Below are 14657 nucleotides of genomic sequence, written 5' to 3'. Positions count from 1 at the left end.
TGCTCAGAAAAAAAAAATTGAAAATGTCCAAGTCAAACACTATGGATATGTACTCATTGAATGTTGTGTGTACTCAGTTGCTGGGGAAAAATAATACCTTGCAATAAGCCAAACTCCTTTGAAAAGAAGTATTCAGCAACCTGAAAGAATGAAGTAATTTTACACAATTCTCCACTACTGCCATCCAACCCTTTCCTGCTGATAGAAATAGATTTCTCCTGCACCTGATGGGCTGCTGTCTCACCTGTTACGTTTCCCCCCTCTTTTGCTTAGATAGTCCTTTACCTCCGGATGTGTCTGGCTCACAGTGCTGGCATTGTGCCCACCTCTCAGAGCTTAGCCGAGATGCAGGATCACGCTCCAGCCATTGGCCGCTACATAAGAAATCTCCTGTCTGGACATTTTATAACATCCTCTTCCTCGTCTTCGAAAACTGGTGAAAGCAACCCTGTCCAGATCTATATAAGTCTCCTTCAGCAGCTGCTGTCCGGTGTTGGAGGTGAGAAACCACAAGCGACAGAACTTGAAAGGAAATGCTTTTGTTTGTTGATTTGATAAGACTGTCTCATGTATAAGTGTTTTGTGTAATATTTCAAACCATAAATGCAGCTACTTTACCAGGTTTGTAGGAAGCTCATGCCCTAAGAATACAAGAGTTACCTTGCTGGGCTTGACTTAAGACCTACGTATTTTAGCATTTTGCTTCCATTGGTCAGCCAGTTGTCTCTGGGCACTCTCAAACAGGCCGTGATGTATTTCTTGTCTGTCTCTATCATCTGCTATGCAGAGGCTAGGTATCAGGAAAAAATATAGGCTAGATATCAGGAAAAACATTTTCACAGTCAGAGTAGTTCAGCAGTGGAATAGGCTGCCTAAGGAGGTGGTGAGCTCCCCCTCACTGGCAGTCTTCAAGCAAAGGCTGGATACACACTTTTTTTGGATGCTTTAGGATGCTTTGGGCTGATGCTGCATTGAGCAGGGGGTTGGACTAGATGGCCTGTATGGCCCCTTCCAACTCTATGATTCTAGGTAATGCTGCTTTTAATCATGGTGGTTACATGGAGCTGTCACATAAATAGCCATTGCTAGACCCATCCTTTCCCCTTAGTCTTTATAAAAAGACATTTCAGTTAGTGGCCATCACACACTATGGACTGGAATTCTGTACCTTAATTGTGAGAATTTCCCAGTTCTGTTCCAGATTGACCACAGGAGTCAAACTCAGAAATGCTGAGCCCAAGCACTCCTGGATGTGTTTTAGGCCAGTTTGTAGAACCTATTACATGTTGACTGCAGGGGATGGAAAATGAAGGTTGGTTATTCTCCAGTGGTCAAGGTGGGGCAGTCTTAGCACTAGTGGGAAGAAAATTTTCCTGTAGGAAGGCAGGAATCAATTTACAAATGCTGTTTTTTTTTATTTTGTGAAGTGTCAAAACTTCTATTCTCTCTCAAGGGGAGGAGGACACTCTGATACTCTTGGGTTCCTCTTCCCACATTTCCCTCAGAGATGGGAATCAATTTCCTGCCTCCACGGATTGTTGGAAGAGGAAACCAAGCTTATCAGAGTGTCCTCACCCTCAAGAAGAAGGAACCTTTCCCACCAAAAGAGGATTCAGGGCGTGACTGTATATGCAATGGTAGTTTGCATTTCTGTTGTACAGCATGTCTTCCATTGCCTCCAGCACTCTAGGATTTTTCCACCCCCCCCCCCCTTACATCACTTCCTCTCATCACAGCGACACCGGAAGTGGCATCACTTCCAGTATCGCGGGATTTTGGCAGCTGCACCCGTCATTCTTCCATCTTTCCTGCTTTTGGGTTCTGTGTGGGTGAGTCCAGGACGGTGTGGCTTCTCCTGCCATGTAATTTTGGAGTTACTTTCAGATCTGTGTCTGTCTTCAGGGGAGGAAAAGGAGATCCAACGTGTTTGTCATTTCCCTCAGCAACAGATTACAATTCTTGTTGTTGTGAGGACCAAATTTTGGCATAGACTGTGTTTTGCTTATTTCAACAGTTGCAACACAGTTCCAATGTCAAATGAATTTTGATCTTGAGATGCCAATATTATCTGGGCTCCAGAGGTTGGTGATCCAGTTTTGCCTCTGGACTGCATTTCCCCCCCTTTGCCTGATCCAAGTGAGCTGTATGTCATGAACAGAAGGATATGACTTGGTTTCAGCTGCTTGTTTCTTACTTCACTTGGAGGTGTCTGAAGCATTTAGCAGCAGCAGAAGTGACTTGTCAGAGCATGCAAAGTGTCACTGGTATTGGGAGTGCATCTTTTAAAGATATTACTGCTGGGCACATCCTCCAGATAGCATGTCTGGTGTTGGAAGTCATTTTAGAGCATCATGAGTACTTATCTGTGAAATGCTCTGCATGTGGGATGTTGTAGCTGATCTTTCTGTGAGTCTCTGTAATGCCCAATTGAGTTGCTTTTGTTTCTAAGGCTTCTGTATGTGTAAAGATTTCTCTTTAATGTCTTGAGAATCCTAGATTTCATGGTTTTTTTTAGCAGTAAATTTCTAGCCCCTGATATTTCTGATTAAGTTTGCAATTATAATGGCAAATTGTTCTGGTGCAGGTTTGAGTTCCAATCAGACTTCTTATTTTTACCATGTGGCTTGACTTGCAAAGTACTTGTCAACCTTAACTTGAAAAATAAAGTCCTACATAATCTTTTGCGCTGTGTTTGGAATGTTGTTGGCATGTTTGCTTATAAGGCAGTAAATAAGATCATGTATTTAAGGTAAAGCTGTTTTAATTAGCAGATATCTGTGTGTGAGAACGTGCAAGCTGATATTATCTGTTCAATTTTTTTAATGTAGGTTTGCCCGTAATGTACTGTCTTCTGGAGGTTGTCTCAGTCTATCCTGAGAAACTAGCTGCAAGATTTATAGACAAAATGGACTGGATAAAAGTAAGTTAAACAGTTATGAAAGATATATGGCCTTATCTCAGTAAATGCTGCATTTCATTGCAACAGGACAACAGAAATTTATTTTTGAAAATAAAAAGAAGAAAAAATGGTTAAAATGGAATAAAATTGCTACAATCCAGCAATCTATGTGCAGGAACATGTTTCCGTGTACAGCTTTTAAAACCATTATTTCAAATCTTGGTTAAACCGGACCCCTAGTTAGTATTAACTGTGGTTAAAGTTGACGCTGATGTCAGTGGGAAGGATGTGGGGAGGCAGTTGCTGGCTAAGTTAATTATTGTTAAAAGGGGACCCTTTTAAGGCTTGCACTGGCCCAATACCTCTTCATTGTGAAGCATCTTTATACGTTTCATAGGGATATTGTTATCAAGGTTAGGCCTTGGGCTTCAAGAACACTCTATCAGAATTTTAAAGCTAATAACGGACAATAAAAAGAGATCGTAAAAATGCCATTTAAGAATGTTGTAAACTGAAAGCAATTTTTGTGATTCAATAGGTTTCTCAATAGTCTTAATGGAGAACAACTGAAAAACTTATTTATTTCATTTATATTCCAACTTTTATTCTGCCCTTTGTCGAAAAGACTCAGAGTGGATTACAGTGTCAGTGAAGCACATAAAATTCTAAAAATATACAAAAATAGAATTTTAAATTAATTAAATGTAGTTAAAAGATTTTAAAACCACACAGCTGCTATTGCCTTTAATAGTGTTCTTATATGGGAAGGGTGGGGGTTGCACTTAACATAGCCCCACTGGTGGCTACAGGTGGTATAGTTTGCAGCTAGATTTTACTGTAGGCTTCAACCATAGGCCTGGCAGAACAGCTCTGTCTATCCTACAGGGCGCTGATCTCTTGTGGTAGAGCATTCCACCGGACCGGGGCCAGGCCAAGAAAACCCTGGCTCTGGCTGAGACCAGTTTGACCTCCATAGGGCCAGGGATCCTAAGTAGATTCTGATTTCTAGATCTCAAGTCCCTCTGGAGGACATACTGGGAAAAGTGGTCCAGAAGACACGAGAGTTTGTCAGGGCTTTGATATTTTTCTTATCCGTGTGGTATCTGTTGCCATCCTGTTGTTATCCGTGTGGTATCTGTTGCCTGTTAATGGGTCTTGTGTTACTTGCCTGTTAATGGGTCTCGTGTTACAGACAGTGGATAGGCCCACAGGAATGATGACTGTGCAGAATTTTCCCCTGCCATGTTTTTTTCCTTTTTCCCTGAAGTGAGAATTTTGGGGAAGGTTGTGATGCTGTCATATCCTGAGTTGGATTGTTGGGTACTTGAATGCATCTGTTTATTAATGAAATGCTAGTCAATGTCAATGCACATTTAACATCATTCTCTTCCCCCCCCCCCTCCATTTAACCACTGCAGAGTCTTATGAATACAAACAAGGAAGAAATGCGGGAGCTGGCTGCTCTGTTTTATTCAGTAGTTTTGTCAACTGTGTCGGAGAATGAATTTAAGACATCAGTTCAACAACTGATAAAAACTGCTAAGGACAATCATGTAAACTCAGTTACCTTTGTTTGTTTGTAATGTTGTTTTTATTAATAATAATAATTCAACTTGATGGAAAAAGACAACTAAGGGGAGGGGGGAGCATGACAGGTTTATACATTTACATTTGGGGTGAAGAAAGTGGCTACAAAGAATTTCTTCTTCCATTGTACTAGACCTCAGAGGCACTCTTAAGATGGATGAGCATTAGGTTCAAGTCATGCAAAAGAAGTACTTCTTCAGCCAACAAGTAATTAAATTGTGGAATTGATTGCTGATGGACATAGTGAGGGCTTGCTTGAAAAGGGGATTAGTCAAGTTCAAAGTATACAGACCTCTGTTAATTCATCAGGCTTCATAGTCATGTCCCCCCCCACCCCAAAAAAGCTTTCTGTAGCTTTCAGAATCCTTTGAATAGGTATGGGAACTGTGTGGGATGTAGCATGGAGCTGTGCAACTGAAAGGAGATTAATTGGAAACGTGATGATTCCGCTCCTCTATTCCATGAGTAGAAGGCATTTCTTTTAGAACCATGCCTCTGTCATGATTAGAGATTGAGGAGCTGCTGTGCATTTCTTCCTAACATTTATTCAAATTTTGAATATATACTAGTTCTGTTTTTTGTTTACCCTTCACCCACTTGGCAACAGTTGCTAATAATAAAACAGATCAAGTTTTGGGTGCCACTATTCAGTTATCCATAAATTCTTCCTTGGGCTGCGTTGATGCTTATTTAGGATTGCTGACCTATATGAGCAAATATTTATCCTCTGTTACTGAGAAAGATATTAATGTTAGCCCCATTGAAGCTGCTTGGTATTTTTCCAGTTGCTTCATTAGCAGGAGAGTCACTGTCAAACTTGTGTATGAGTTCCTCGTAGAACCACTTGTACCATTCTAAATGTTGATGTTTTACAAAGTTGTGAACTGAATGTCCTTGCTGAGATGCTGGCTTCCTCCCTGTAGAATCTGGAAATGCAGCATGGATCCCTGTTGGCTCTAGGATTCACAGTGGGACGGTATTTGTCAAAGAGGAAAGCCAGGATGGTAGAAATGCATGACCTTGAGCAGCCAGACACTATTGTGGTTCCAGAGCAAGATCAGCTGATCAAGTCAACCACAGTGACTATAGGTCAGTCCGCACCTTTTTTACTCTGCCTGCATTCTGCACCCTCTCGTCAGTTTCATTATGATTTCTGGAGTTCCCTTTTGACCTTGTTCACTGCCTTCACCCTAGTCCACATTGTTGCCTGTCTTGGGAGAAGCCAACCTCAGAGTTCTCACACGATAGTAGTGTGCTCCTCTAACTCATTGATTAGGAATTGGTGCAACTGTTGTTTGGTGCTTTGGCAGTTCTTGATAGGAGTTTCCTATTCTTTGTGTGTATCCTTATGCAAGATTTCTCTAGATCCGTAACATAAAAACACTTCTGATGGGTAAATGTCTCCAAAAAGGAGAAATGTATTGGTGTTGTTTAGCCAGGCATACAATTAGAATCATAGAGTTGGAAGGGGCCATACAGGCCATCTAATCCAGCCCCATGCTCAACACAGGATCAGCCCAAAGCATCCAAGAAAAGTGTGTATCCAACCTTTGCTTGAAGACTGCCAGTGAGGGGGGAGCTCACCACCTCCTTAGGCAGCCTATTCCACTGCTGAACTACTCTGACTGTGAACATTTTTTTCCTGATATCTAGGCTATATCATTGTAATTAGGATAATACTAATTTTTGGAGCGCTGCCAGTTAATGTTTGGTTCTTGGTAACCCTGCTAAAAATAAAATTAAAGAAAACAATAATTATATTGCCTCTCTAGGAACCTGCCAAAAGCAGCTTTAAAAAAGGAAACAACATATTAGTAAAAACACAGCCCAGTATAAAATCAGAGACTGTAAAAACAGACTAAAAATGTGTTTAAAAAATCAACCACTTAATTAAAAGCCTAGATGTATGGAAATATTTGGCTCAGCCCCTAAAGAAAAGCAACATAGCTAGCACAAAACGCCTCAAAGGGTATTCCACAAGCAAGGTGCCAGTACTGAAAAAGCCCTGTCTCTGGCAGATCTTAACTGGTGGGCTGAACAATATGGAAAGAGGCTGTCCTTTTAAGTACCCTGGCCACAAGCCCATTTAGGATTTCAAAGATAAGGAGCAGCACTTGGAATTGTGCCTGGAAACAATTACGCGTCCACTTCTTTCAACACTGAAGTGATCGGATCCCTTGTATCTTGCATTGGACAATAGCTTGGTTGCTGCATTTTAGACAAGCCTCTTTTAAAACACATTACAGTAACCTAACTTAGATGTAAATCAGAGCATGGATCACTGGAGACAGATCTTGCTTTTCAAGAAACAACCATAGTTGGTGTGTCAGCTGAAGCTGATAAATGGCACTATGTACCTCAGAGGAGGTCAGGGCCTCCCTATGCAGGCCAGGATCCAGCATGACCCCCCTCCCAAGCTAGGGTAATGAGTTTGCAGTATCATAAAGAAAAATGTTTTAAATTCTGAGAGGTAGTCCATTCTAGACTTATTTTAGAGTTACGTCTCTCTTCCTTGGGATACTGTATAAAATGTCTTAGATTCTGTGGCAAATTTCTGCTAAAAGAAGGGGGTGCAATTTTTTTCCAGTTTACCTTTTCTTGTTGCAAGTGTCTTTCTGCTGTTTCTGAGGTTCCCCTATGTCCCGGAGTGGAATTCTGGGGTGCAGCATGGGGGGGACGGAATCATGTTCTGCCGTTAGCAGAGATCCACAGTGGGATCCAAGCCAGTGTTCCATTTATATGTGCAGGCATAAGCTAACTCTGAAACCCTAGAGCTAGGTGGCACCAAATAAATTTATGAACTTGTTCACTTGTTGAGAACTTGGTTTGGGCTTCAAAATACATCCCCCCTCTGTCGACTACAGGGGTAGTCAAACTGCGGCCCTCCAGATGTCCATGGACTACAATTCCCATGAACCTCTGCCAGCAAATGCTGGCAGGAGTTCATGGGAATTGTAGACCATGGACATCTGGAGGGCCGCAATTTGACTACCCCTGGTCTACTATCTGGTTAAACTGGAAAAATGCTGCACAGGAGTGTCCTTGAGACTTCTTCAATGTCAAACATTGGCTCTTTTTATAGGTAGGATTCTAACCCAACCTGTTTGCTTGTTCCATAGGTTCTTTTTTAGATAGTACCTCACCAGTCTTGGCAATAGCTGCATGTACAGCACTGGGGGAAATTGGCAGGAATGCCCCTCTTCCCATCCCTAATGAAGGTACCGGATTCACAAAGCTCCATCTTGTCGAAAGCTTACTAGCCAGGATTCCTTCTGGCAAAGAAACTAATAAGGTAAGGTGTCTTTACGGGCGTGCTTTAAAAATAAGTTTTATCGCATGTGAAGCAGATACCAATAGCCTTCCTATGGCAAAAACTAAAGCTTACAAAACTGTCGAAAAAGATTTAAAAAATCATTTTTATAATGTCACATTATAGTGCAAACACAGCTGCTGATGATACAGCTACAAAGAAAGTACCTGAAAATCAGTATAAGCTACAAGGCAGCTTTTGATTGAATCAGTTCAGTTCTGAGTTTTGACCGACATGCTAGTGTAGGCAGACCCTATGTCTTCTCCTTTCCCTGCTACTAAGACTGCTGGCTCTTTCCTGGAGATCGTCAAGCATTAGACTACAACGATCAGTTTCTCTGGAGAAAATGGCTGCTTTTGAGGACGGATTCTATGACATTAGACCTTGTTGAGGTTCTGCACCCTCCCCAAACCTTCCCTTCTCCAAGCTCCACCCCCACCTCTCTAGGGATTTCCCATCTGCTAGCCATTTGCTTAAGTGCCTATGCATATATAACCCGGTGGACGAAGTTCCAGTCCATGTGATCTGTTTTCTTCCACTAGAGTTCAGTCCTGAATGCTTCTGAAAATTCAGTCTACCTAATAGTGGCAATTAGTCAAAGGGAGGTATTTGAGGCTGGTTTTGAATGGAATTTTTCACAGTAATTATCCCAGGCAGCCTTTGTAGTGACATCCAGGTCCCACTTTCGTATCTTTCTGTCGGGGACCCGCTTGCTAACTGAAAAACCAGGGTGCCCCTTTGAAGAAAACGTCACGCCAGGCCTGGTGAACGATACAACAGGAACAAGCTTTATTTCAGCAACGTGGAGTCCGCTGGTATGGAGTAAGAGCTTCCACCGAACTCCAGGTGGAAGCTCCCTTTTATACAAAACCCACCTCCTTAGGCTGTATTGCCCCACCCAGTACTTGCGGAGGGAACATGCCGATACAATCATGACTCATGCACATATGCGAGGTTTTCCGGGGTTCCTGATGGCCCATTTTCCTGGAACAAAGGGCCATCTCCGGGCCCTTGTCAAAAGGTGGAGGGGGACATTGAGGTTCTTTAGCGGCCATTGCCACCTCAACGATCGGGTGGGGCGCCCAGCTGCCGGCTTGCCTATGATCACCATGCCCTACCTCCGTGATCGCGGGCGCCTCTGATGGCGGGGTTCGGTCCGGTTCCCCAGCCACCAAGGACCGAACCACGACATTCTGCCCCCCCAAAGGTCCATTCTCCAACCCCCCGGGACGGCCAGGATACCGCTTGTGGAAACGTTCAGTGAGTCGGGGCGCAAGGACGTCCGCTGCCCAGACCCATTCCCGGTCCCCCAAAGCGAAGTCCTTCCATTCCACGAGGTACTGCAACTTCCCCCTGTGGAGTCTAGAGTCCAGGATATCCGCCACCTCGTGGTGCTCCCCCCCCGGCAGGACCTCGGGCGCTGGCGGGGAAAACACGGGGTGCCAAACGTCACCGTCCGGAGTTTTTTTTAGAAGGCTCACGTGAAAGACGGGATGGATGTGCCGGAGGTTCTTGGGGAGCTTGAGCTTGACCGAAACTTCGTTGATCGGGGCCAAGACCTCGAAAGGCCCCAAAAACCGAGGGCCTAGCTTCTTGCTGGGCAAATTCAACCGTAGGTTCCGGGTGGAAAGGTAAACTCGATCCCCCGGTCGGATCTCTTCAGCTGGTCGTCTCTTCCGGTCGGCGTCCTCTTTCTGCGCTGCCTTGACTTTGTGGAGCTGCTCCTGCAGCGACTTCCAGCAGCTCCCGGCACGCTTCCCCCACTCGCGAAGGTCGGCCGATTCCCGGGCGGGGACCTCTCCAAGCTCCGGGAAGTGTCTCAGGTCTGTCCCGTAGACGACGGCAAAAGGCGACATCTCCGTGCTGCTGTGGTCTGCGTTGTTGTACGCGAACTCGGCCAGGGGGAGCAGGGGCACCCAGGTGTCTTGATGATAGGAACCGAAACACCGCAAGTACTGCTCCAGTACTTGATTAACCCGCTCGGTCTGCCCGTCCGTCTGGGGGTGGTAAGCGGAGCTCAGCCCTTGCTCGATGTCTAACAGGCGCAGGAAAGCTTGCCAAAACCGGGACACGAATTGTGAGCCCCGATCGGAAATCACCTTGTCCGGCAGCCCGTGCAGTCGGAACACGTGATCCAGGAACATCCGAGCCAACTGTGAGGCACTGGGGACACTGGCGCAAGGAATGAAATGGGCCTGTTTGGAAAATAGATCTACCACCACCCAGATCACCGTTTTCCCCTTGCTGGGAGGCAAGTCTGTTATAAAGTCCATGGAGATCACTGACCACGGCCGGGTCGGGACCTCGAGCGGGTGCAGCAGACCTTTCGGCTTGCCAACCCCCGGCTTGCAGGTCAGGCAGACAGGACAACCACTGACGTAAGCTTTTGTGTCCCGCCGCAGACTGGGCCACCAAAACCGCCGCCGGGCCAACTTCCAGGATTTTACGAAACCGAAGTGCCCGGCGGTCTTAGCATCGTGGCAGAGGCTGAGGGCTTCCCGTCGTAGCCCTTCCGGGACGTAGACAGCCTCCCCCCTCCGCCAGAGACCGGAGTCCAAAATCAAAGAGTCCCGGAGCTCAGCCAGCTCCTCGTCTGTCCCGTAGGCTGCCACTAGGCGGTCTCGGAGCGGGGCGGTCGCCGGGTCGGGCTCCCATTCCTCCCTGGCCCGACGCCTAGTGACGACCCCCCGTCCCAGCTGCTCCTCACCAAACACGGACCTGGTGCAGGGAGCGTACCCCTCCCCATAATGCGGCAGACGGGAGAGGGCGTCCGCGAGGAAATTCTCTTTGCCGGGGATGTGACCAAGCTTGAAATTGTACCGCGAAAAGAACTCCGCCCACCTCATCTGTTTGGCGTTCAGGGATCGCGGTTGCCGGAGCGCCTCCAGATTCTTGTGATCTGTCCAGACCTCGAACGGCTCCTCTGTTTCCTCCAGCCAATGCCGCCATTCGGTGAGGACGAACTTAATCGCAAACGCCTCCTTCTCCCAGGTAGACCAGTTCCGCTCCGTTTCGGCGAATTTTCGTGAGAGGTAGGCCGCCGGCCTCAGCTGTCCCGCCTTGTCTCGCTGCAGGAGAACCGCCCCGGCTGCTGCGTCGCTGGCGTCGACTTGTACCACCATCGGCTGGGTTGGGTCGACGTGCAGTAGCGTGGGCTCAGACGCGAAAGCTTGCTTGAGGGCCAGGAACGCTGCCTCCGATTTCTCATTCCAGCCGAGCGCTGCGCTGGGCCGCGTGGCGCGAGGACCTCTCCCCTTGGTACCTAGCAAGTCCGTGAGGGGAGCCACTACGGAGGAGTATCTGGGGATGAAGCCTCTAAAAAAGTTAGCAAACCCCAGGAAGCTTTGTAGCTGTTTCCGGGTGCGGGGCCTTTCCCAGGCCAGCACCGCCTGCACCTTCTCGGGGTCCATAGCTATGCCCTGGGCTGAGATGCGGTAGCCCAAATAGTCCAGGGAGGGACGGTGGAATTCGCACTTAGCCAGCTTCACGTATAGGTGGTTTGCCAGCAGGCGCTTTAACACCTCCCTCACCAGGGTCACGTGCTCTTGGGGATCTTGGCTGTAGATCAGGACGTCATCCAAATAAACAACCACCCCCTGAAACAGAAGGTCCTGCAACACCTCATTAATTAGACTCATGAAAACCCCAGGTGCCCCGCTTAAACCGAACGGCATCACTTTAAATTCGAATTGTCCCAATTGACAGTTAAACGCTGTTTTCCACTCATCCCCCTCCCGGATGCGTACCCGGTAGTACGCCTCCCTTAGGTCCAGCTTAGTGAACAGAGTCCCTTTGCCCAGCCGGGCCAGCAAATCCGGGATCAGCGGGAGGGGGTAAGCGTTCCCCGCTGCGATGGCGTTGAGGCCCCGGTAGTCCTGGCACAGCCGTCGGGACCCATCCTTTTTCCGGACGAACAAGACTGGAGCTCCCATGGGACTGGAAGCGGGCCGGATGAAACCTCGGGCCAGATTTTTACCCAAAAACTCCCGGAGGTCCTTGAGCTCACCCTCACTCATCTTGTAGATGCGCCCTTTGGGTAGTACCGCCCCCTCTGGGATGTTGATAGCGCAGTCCGTGCGGCGGTGTGGGGGTAGCTCGTCCGCTTCCCGCTCGCTGAAAACGGCTGCGAGGTCTCGGTACTCTGGCGGGACCTCGGGCTCTGGTATCTCCTGCTGCGCCGCCGCCGCTCCCCTGGGACGCGCCGCCGTCCTCTTGTGGCTGGAATTCTCGTGGGGGACCCGATGCCGTGCACCCACCGTCAAGTCGAACTTCAGGGTCCCCGCCCGCCAGTCCACCACGGGGTTGTGTTCCTTCAGCCAATCCAGGCCCAACACCGCCCGATATCCCGCTACGGGGACCTGGATCAGCCACCGCAGCTCTTGGTGGTCCCCTATGTGGATGGCGATAGGACCCACCTCCTCCCCGAAAGGTCCCCCCTGAATCGGGCTGCCGTCCATCTGGACGAAAACCAGGGGAACCTTCCGAATGCGCTTCGGTAGCCCCAAAGCCCGGGCTATCTGGGGGTGGACCATGCTGTGGTCGCATCCAGAGTCCAAAAGAGCCTCCCCCACCCAACTTAGTCCGTTCTCCGGGTTCCGAAGCTCTAAAATTACCACGTTCGGAGGTCGCGCCTCATGCTGTAGGGGTTTTCCCTCGCACCGCGGGATCTGCTGCCCGGCGCCGTCTACAGCAGGTCCTGGCCGTTTCCCGTCGCCTGGGCGCTTCCCGGTTCGTTGCGGAGGTCCTCCGCCCGGCGTGCCTGCTGGGGGCGTGTCGCACCTCCCCCCTGGGAGAGCCCGCGGTCCTCCCCCCCTTGCCGTTGGCACGCTGCTGCGAAATGTCCTGACCCCCCGCATTTCAGGCACAGACCTTCCCGGCGTCTCCTTTCCCGCTCGGGGTTCGGGGGTCGTTTGGGGCGAGAGTTGTCGGGGCCCGGTCTCGGCGCCTCGGCTGACCCGCCTTTGGCCTCCCGGGGGGGGTGCGGCGGCCCAACCCAGGCTGGCTTCCAGCTTGGCGACCACAAAACACCACCCCTCCAGTGTAGACAGATCTTCTTCCGTCCCCTTGATCACGGCCCATTCCCTAAGCTTCGGGTTAAGGCCCTCCCGGAAGTACTCGATTTGGGTCTCCTCGTTCCAGGAGAACACCTTGCCTGCTTCCCTCCGGAAAATGTCTATATAGTCCATAACCCCCCTAGTACCCTGTCGAAGTCCCTTGATCCGACTCTTTGCCTTGTCCTCAGCCTGGGGGTCCTGGAATCGTCGGCGGAGCGCGACCACGAAGTCCTGCAGGTCCCGAGTTGCCGGGTCGCCGCGCTCGGCCAACCCTAGGTACCACTGACCCGCCTTGCCCTGGAGACACGAGGCCACCCCCCAGACCAAGTCCTCGGAGTCCTCATACCGGTCTCCATACCTCCGGGCATGCGTCAGCGCGTGGAGGAGGAACTGCGGGAGGTCGTCCGGCGTCCCGTCGAAACGCGCCTTAAGCTCTGGGGGGGAACGTTTTGGAGAGTAGTCCGACCCCCTCCGGATCCGGGATTCTCGGCGTCCGCCGTCTCGTCCTGCTCCGCTCCACCGGCTACCAACTTGCCCAACGACGCCGTGCCGCTCCCTGCCTTGCACGTCGCTCCTGCGTTGGTCCGGCTCTCGCCGCCCCGTCGGCTCACCCGCTCCCCCGAGATCCTCTGCTGTCTCGCCTCTCCGCTGGCCGTCTCGCCTACTCGGGACTGAAAACTGCTCCGGGTCGGGGTCCGGGGCCCGCTCACCAGTGCCGGGCTCGTCCTCGTCGCTGGAGACGTCCTCACTCGACGCGATCCCCTCCGCCGTTGTATTACCAGTCCCTCCGGGCCCGGCCCGAGCTTGCTCACAGGCTTCAGCTGCCTGCAAGCGCCTGGCCAAGTCCGCCATGGCCCGCCGCAGGTCCTCTAGGGATTCCTCAGGTCCTTCCGGGCGAAGCGCCTGCCTCAGCTGGGTGTCCCAGGTTGGGGCCAACCCCCCAGACCTCGGCGCGCTCCCCGCCGTGCTTGGGAACCCCATGGCCCGGCGCCTTCCCTTGGCCGCCACTGCCGAGGGTCTCGGGGTCCCGGACAGCTGCTCCTGGCCCCCCGATTTTCGGAGGAAATCTCCCGGGGACATTAAACTCATGTTCCCGGGGTTCGTGGGGGTCGAGACCGCCCCGTTGCTTGAAAACGCCATCTCTGGATCCGTCCCGATAAGCGCTCGGATGCGATGCCGACCCTGGAGTTCGGTGGGAAGCTCTTACGATGTCGGGGACCCGCTTGCTAACTGAAAAACCAGGGTGCCCCTTTGAAGAAAACGTCACGCCAGGCCTGGTGAACGATACAACAGGAACAAGCTTTATTTCAGCAACGTGGAGTCCGCTGGTATGGAGTAAGAGCTTCCACCGAACTCCAGGTGGAAGCTCCCTTTTATACAAAACCCACCTCCTTAGGCTGTATTGCCCCACCCAGTACTTGCGGAGGGAACATGCCGATACAATCATGACTCATGCACATATGCGAGGTTTTCCGGGGTTCCTGATGGCCCATTTTCCTGGAACAAAGGGCCATCTCCGGGCCCTTGTCAAAAGGTGGAGGGGGACATTGAGGTTCTTTAGCGGCCATTGCCACCTCAACGATCGGGTGGGGCGCCCAGCTGCCGGCTTGCCTATGATCACCATGCCCTACCTCCGTGATCGCGGGCGCCTCTGATGGCGGGGTTCGGTCCGGTTCCCCAGCCACCAAGGACCGAACCACGACACTTTCTTCAAAACCTGCCTTTCATAGTCTGAATTCCAACTGACAATGCACATATTCACATTTTTCTACTTTGGCAACACAGTAACTTGCAGTACTATGCCCAG

General features: G+C 50.0%; 1 protein-coding gene across 5 annotated transcripts in view; it reads left to right on the top strand.

Annotated features, from left to right (window-relative positions):
• Window positions 1–14657, top strand: part of ECPAS (Ecm29 proteasome adaptor and scaffold) — an 83634-nt gene that overhangs the window by 36893 nt on the left and 32084 nt on the right. For all 5 annotated transcript variants that reach the window (XM_077345292.1, XM_077345293.1, XM_077345294.1 and 2 more), the window contains 5 exons: window positions 274–499; window positions 2829–2920; window positions 4318–4452; window positions 5410–5575; window positions 7606–7778. In XM_077345292.1, coding sequence (XP_077201407.1) covers window positions 274–499; window positions 2829–2920; window positions 4318–4452; window positions 5410–5575; window positions 7606–7778 — 792 coding nt within the window. The remainder of the gene's footprint in view (window positions 1–273; window positions 500–2828; window positions 2921–4317; window positions 4453–5409; window positions 5576–7605; window positions 7779–14657) is intronic.

Source organism: Paroedura picta, chromosome 7, assembly GCF_049243985.1.
Source record: "Paroedura picta isolate Pp20150507F chromosome 7, Ppicta_v3.0, whole genome shotgun sequence".
Taxonomy (NCBI): domain Eukaryota; kingdom Metazoa; phylum Chordata; class Lepidosauria; order Squamata; family Gekkonidae; genus Paroedura; species Paroedura picta.
Note: the sequence above shows the minus strand (reverse complement) of the source record. Positions and strands in the feature narration are given on the sequence as shown.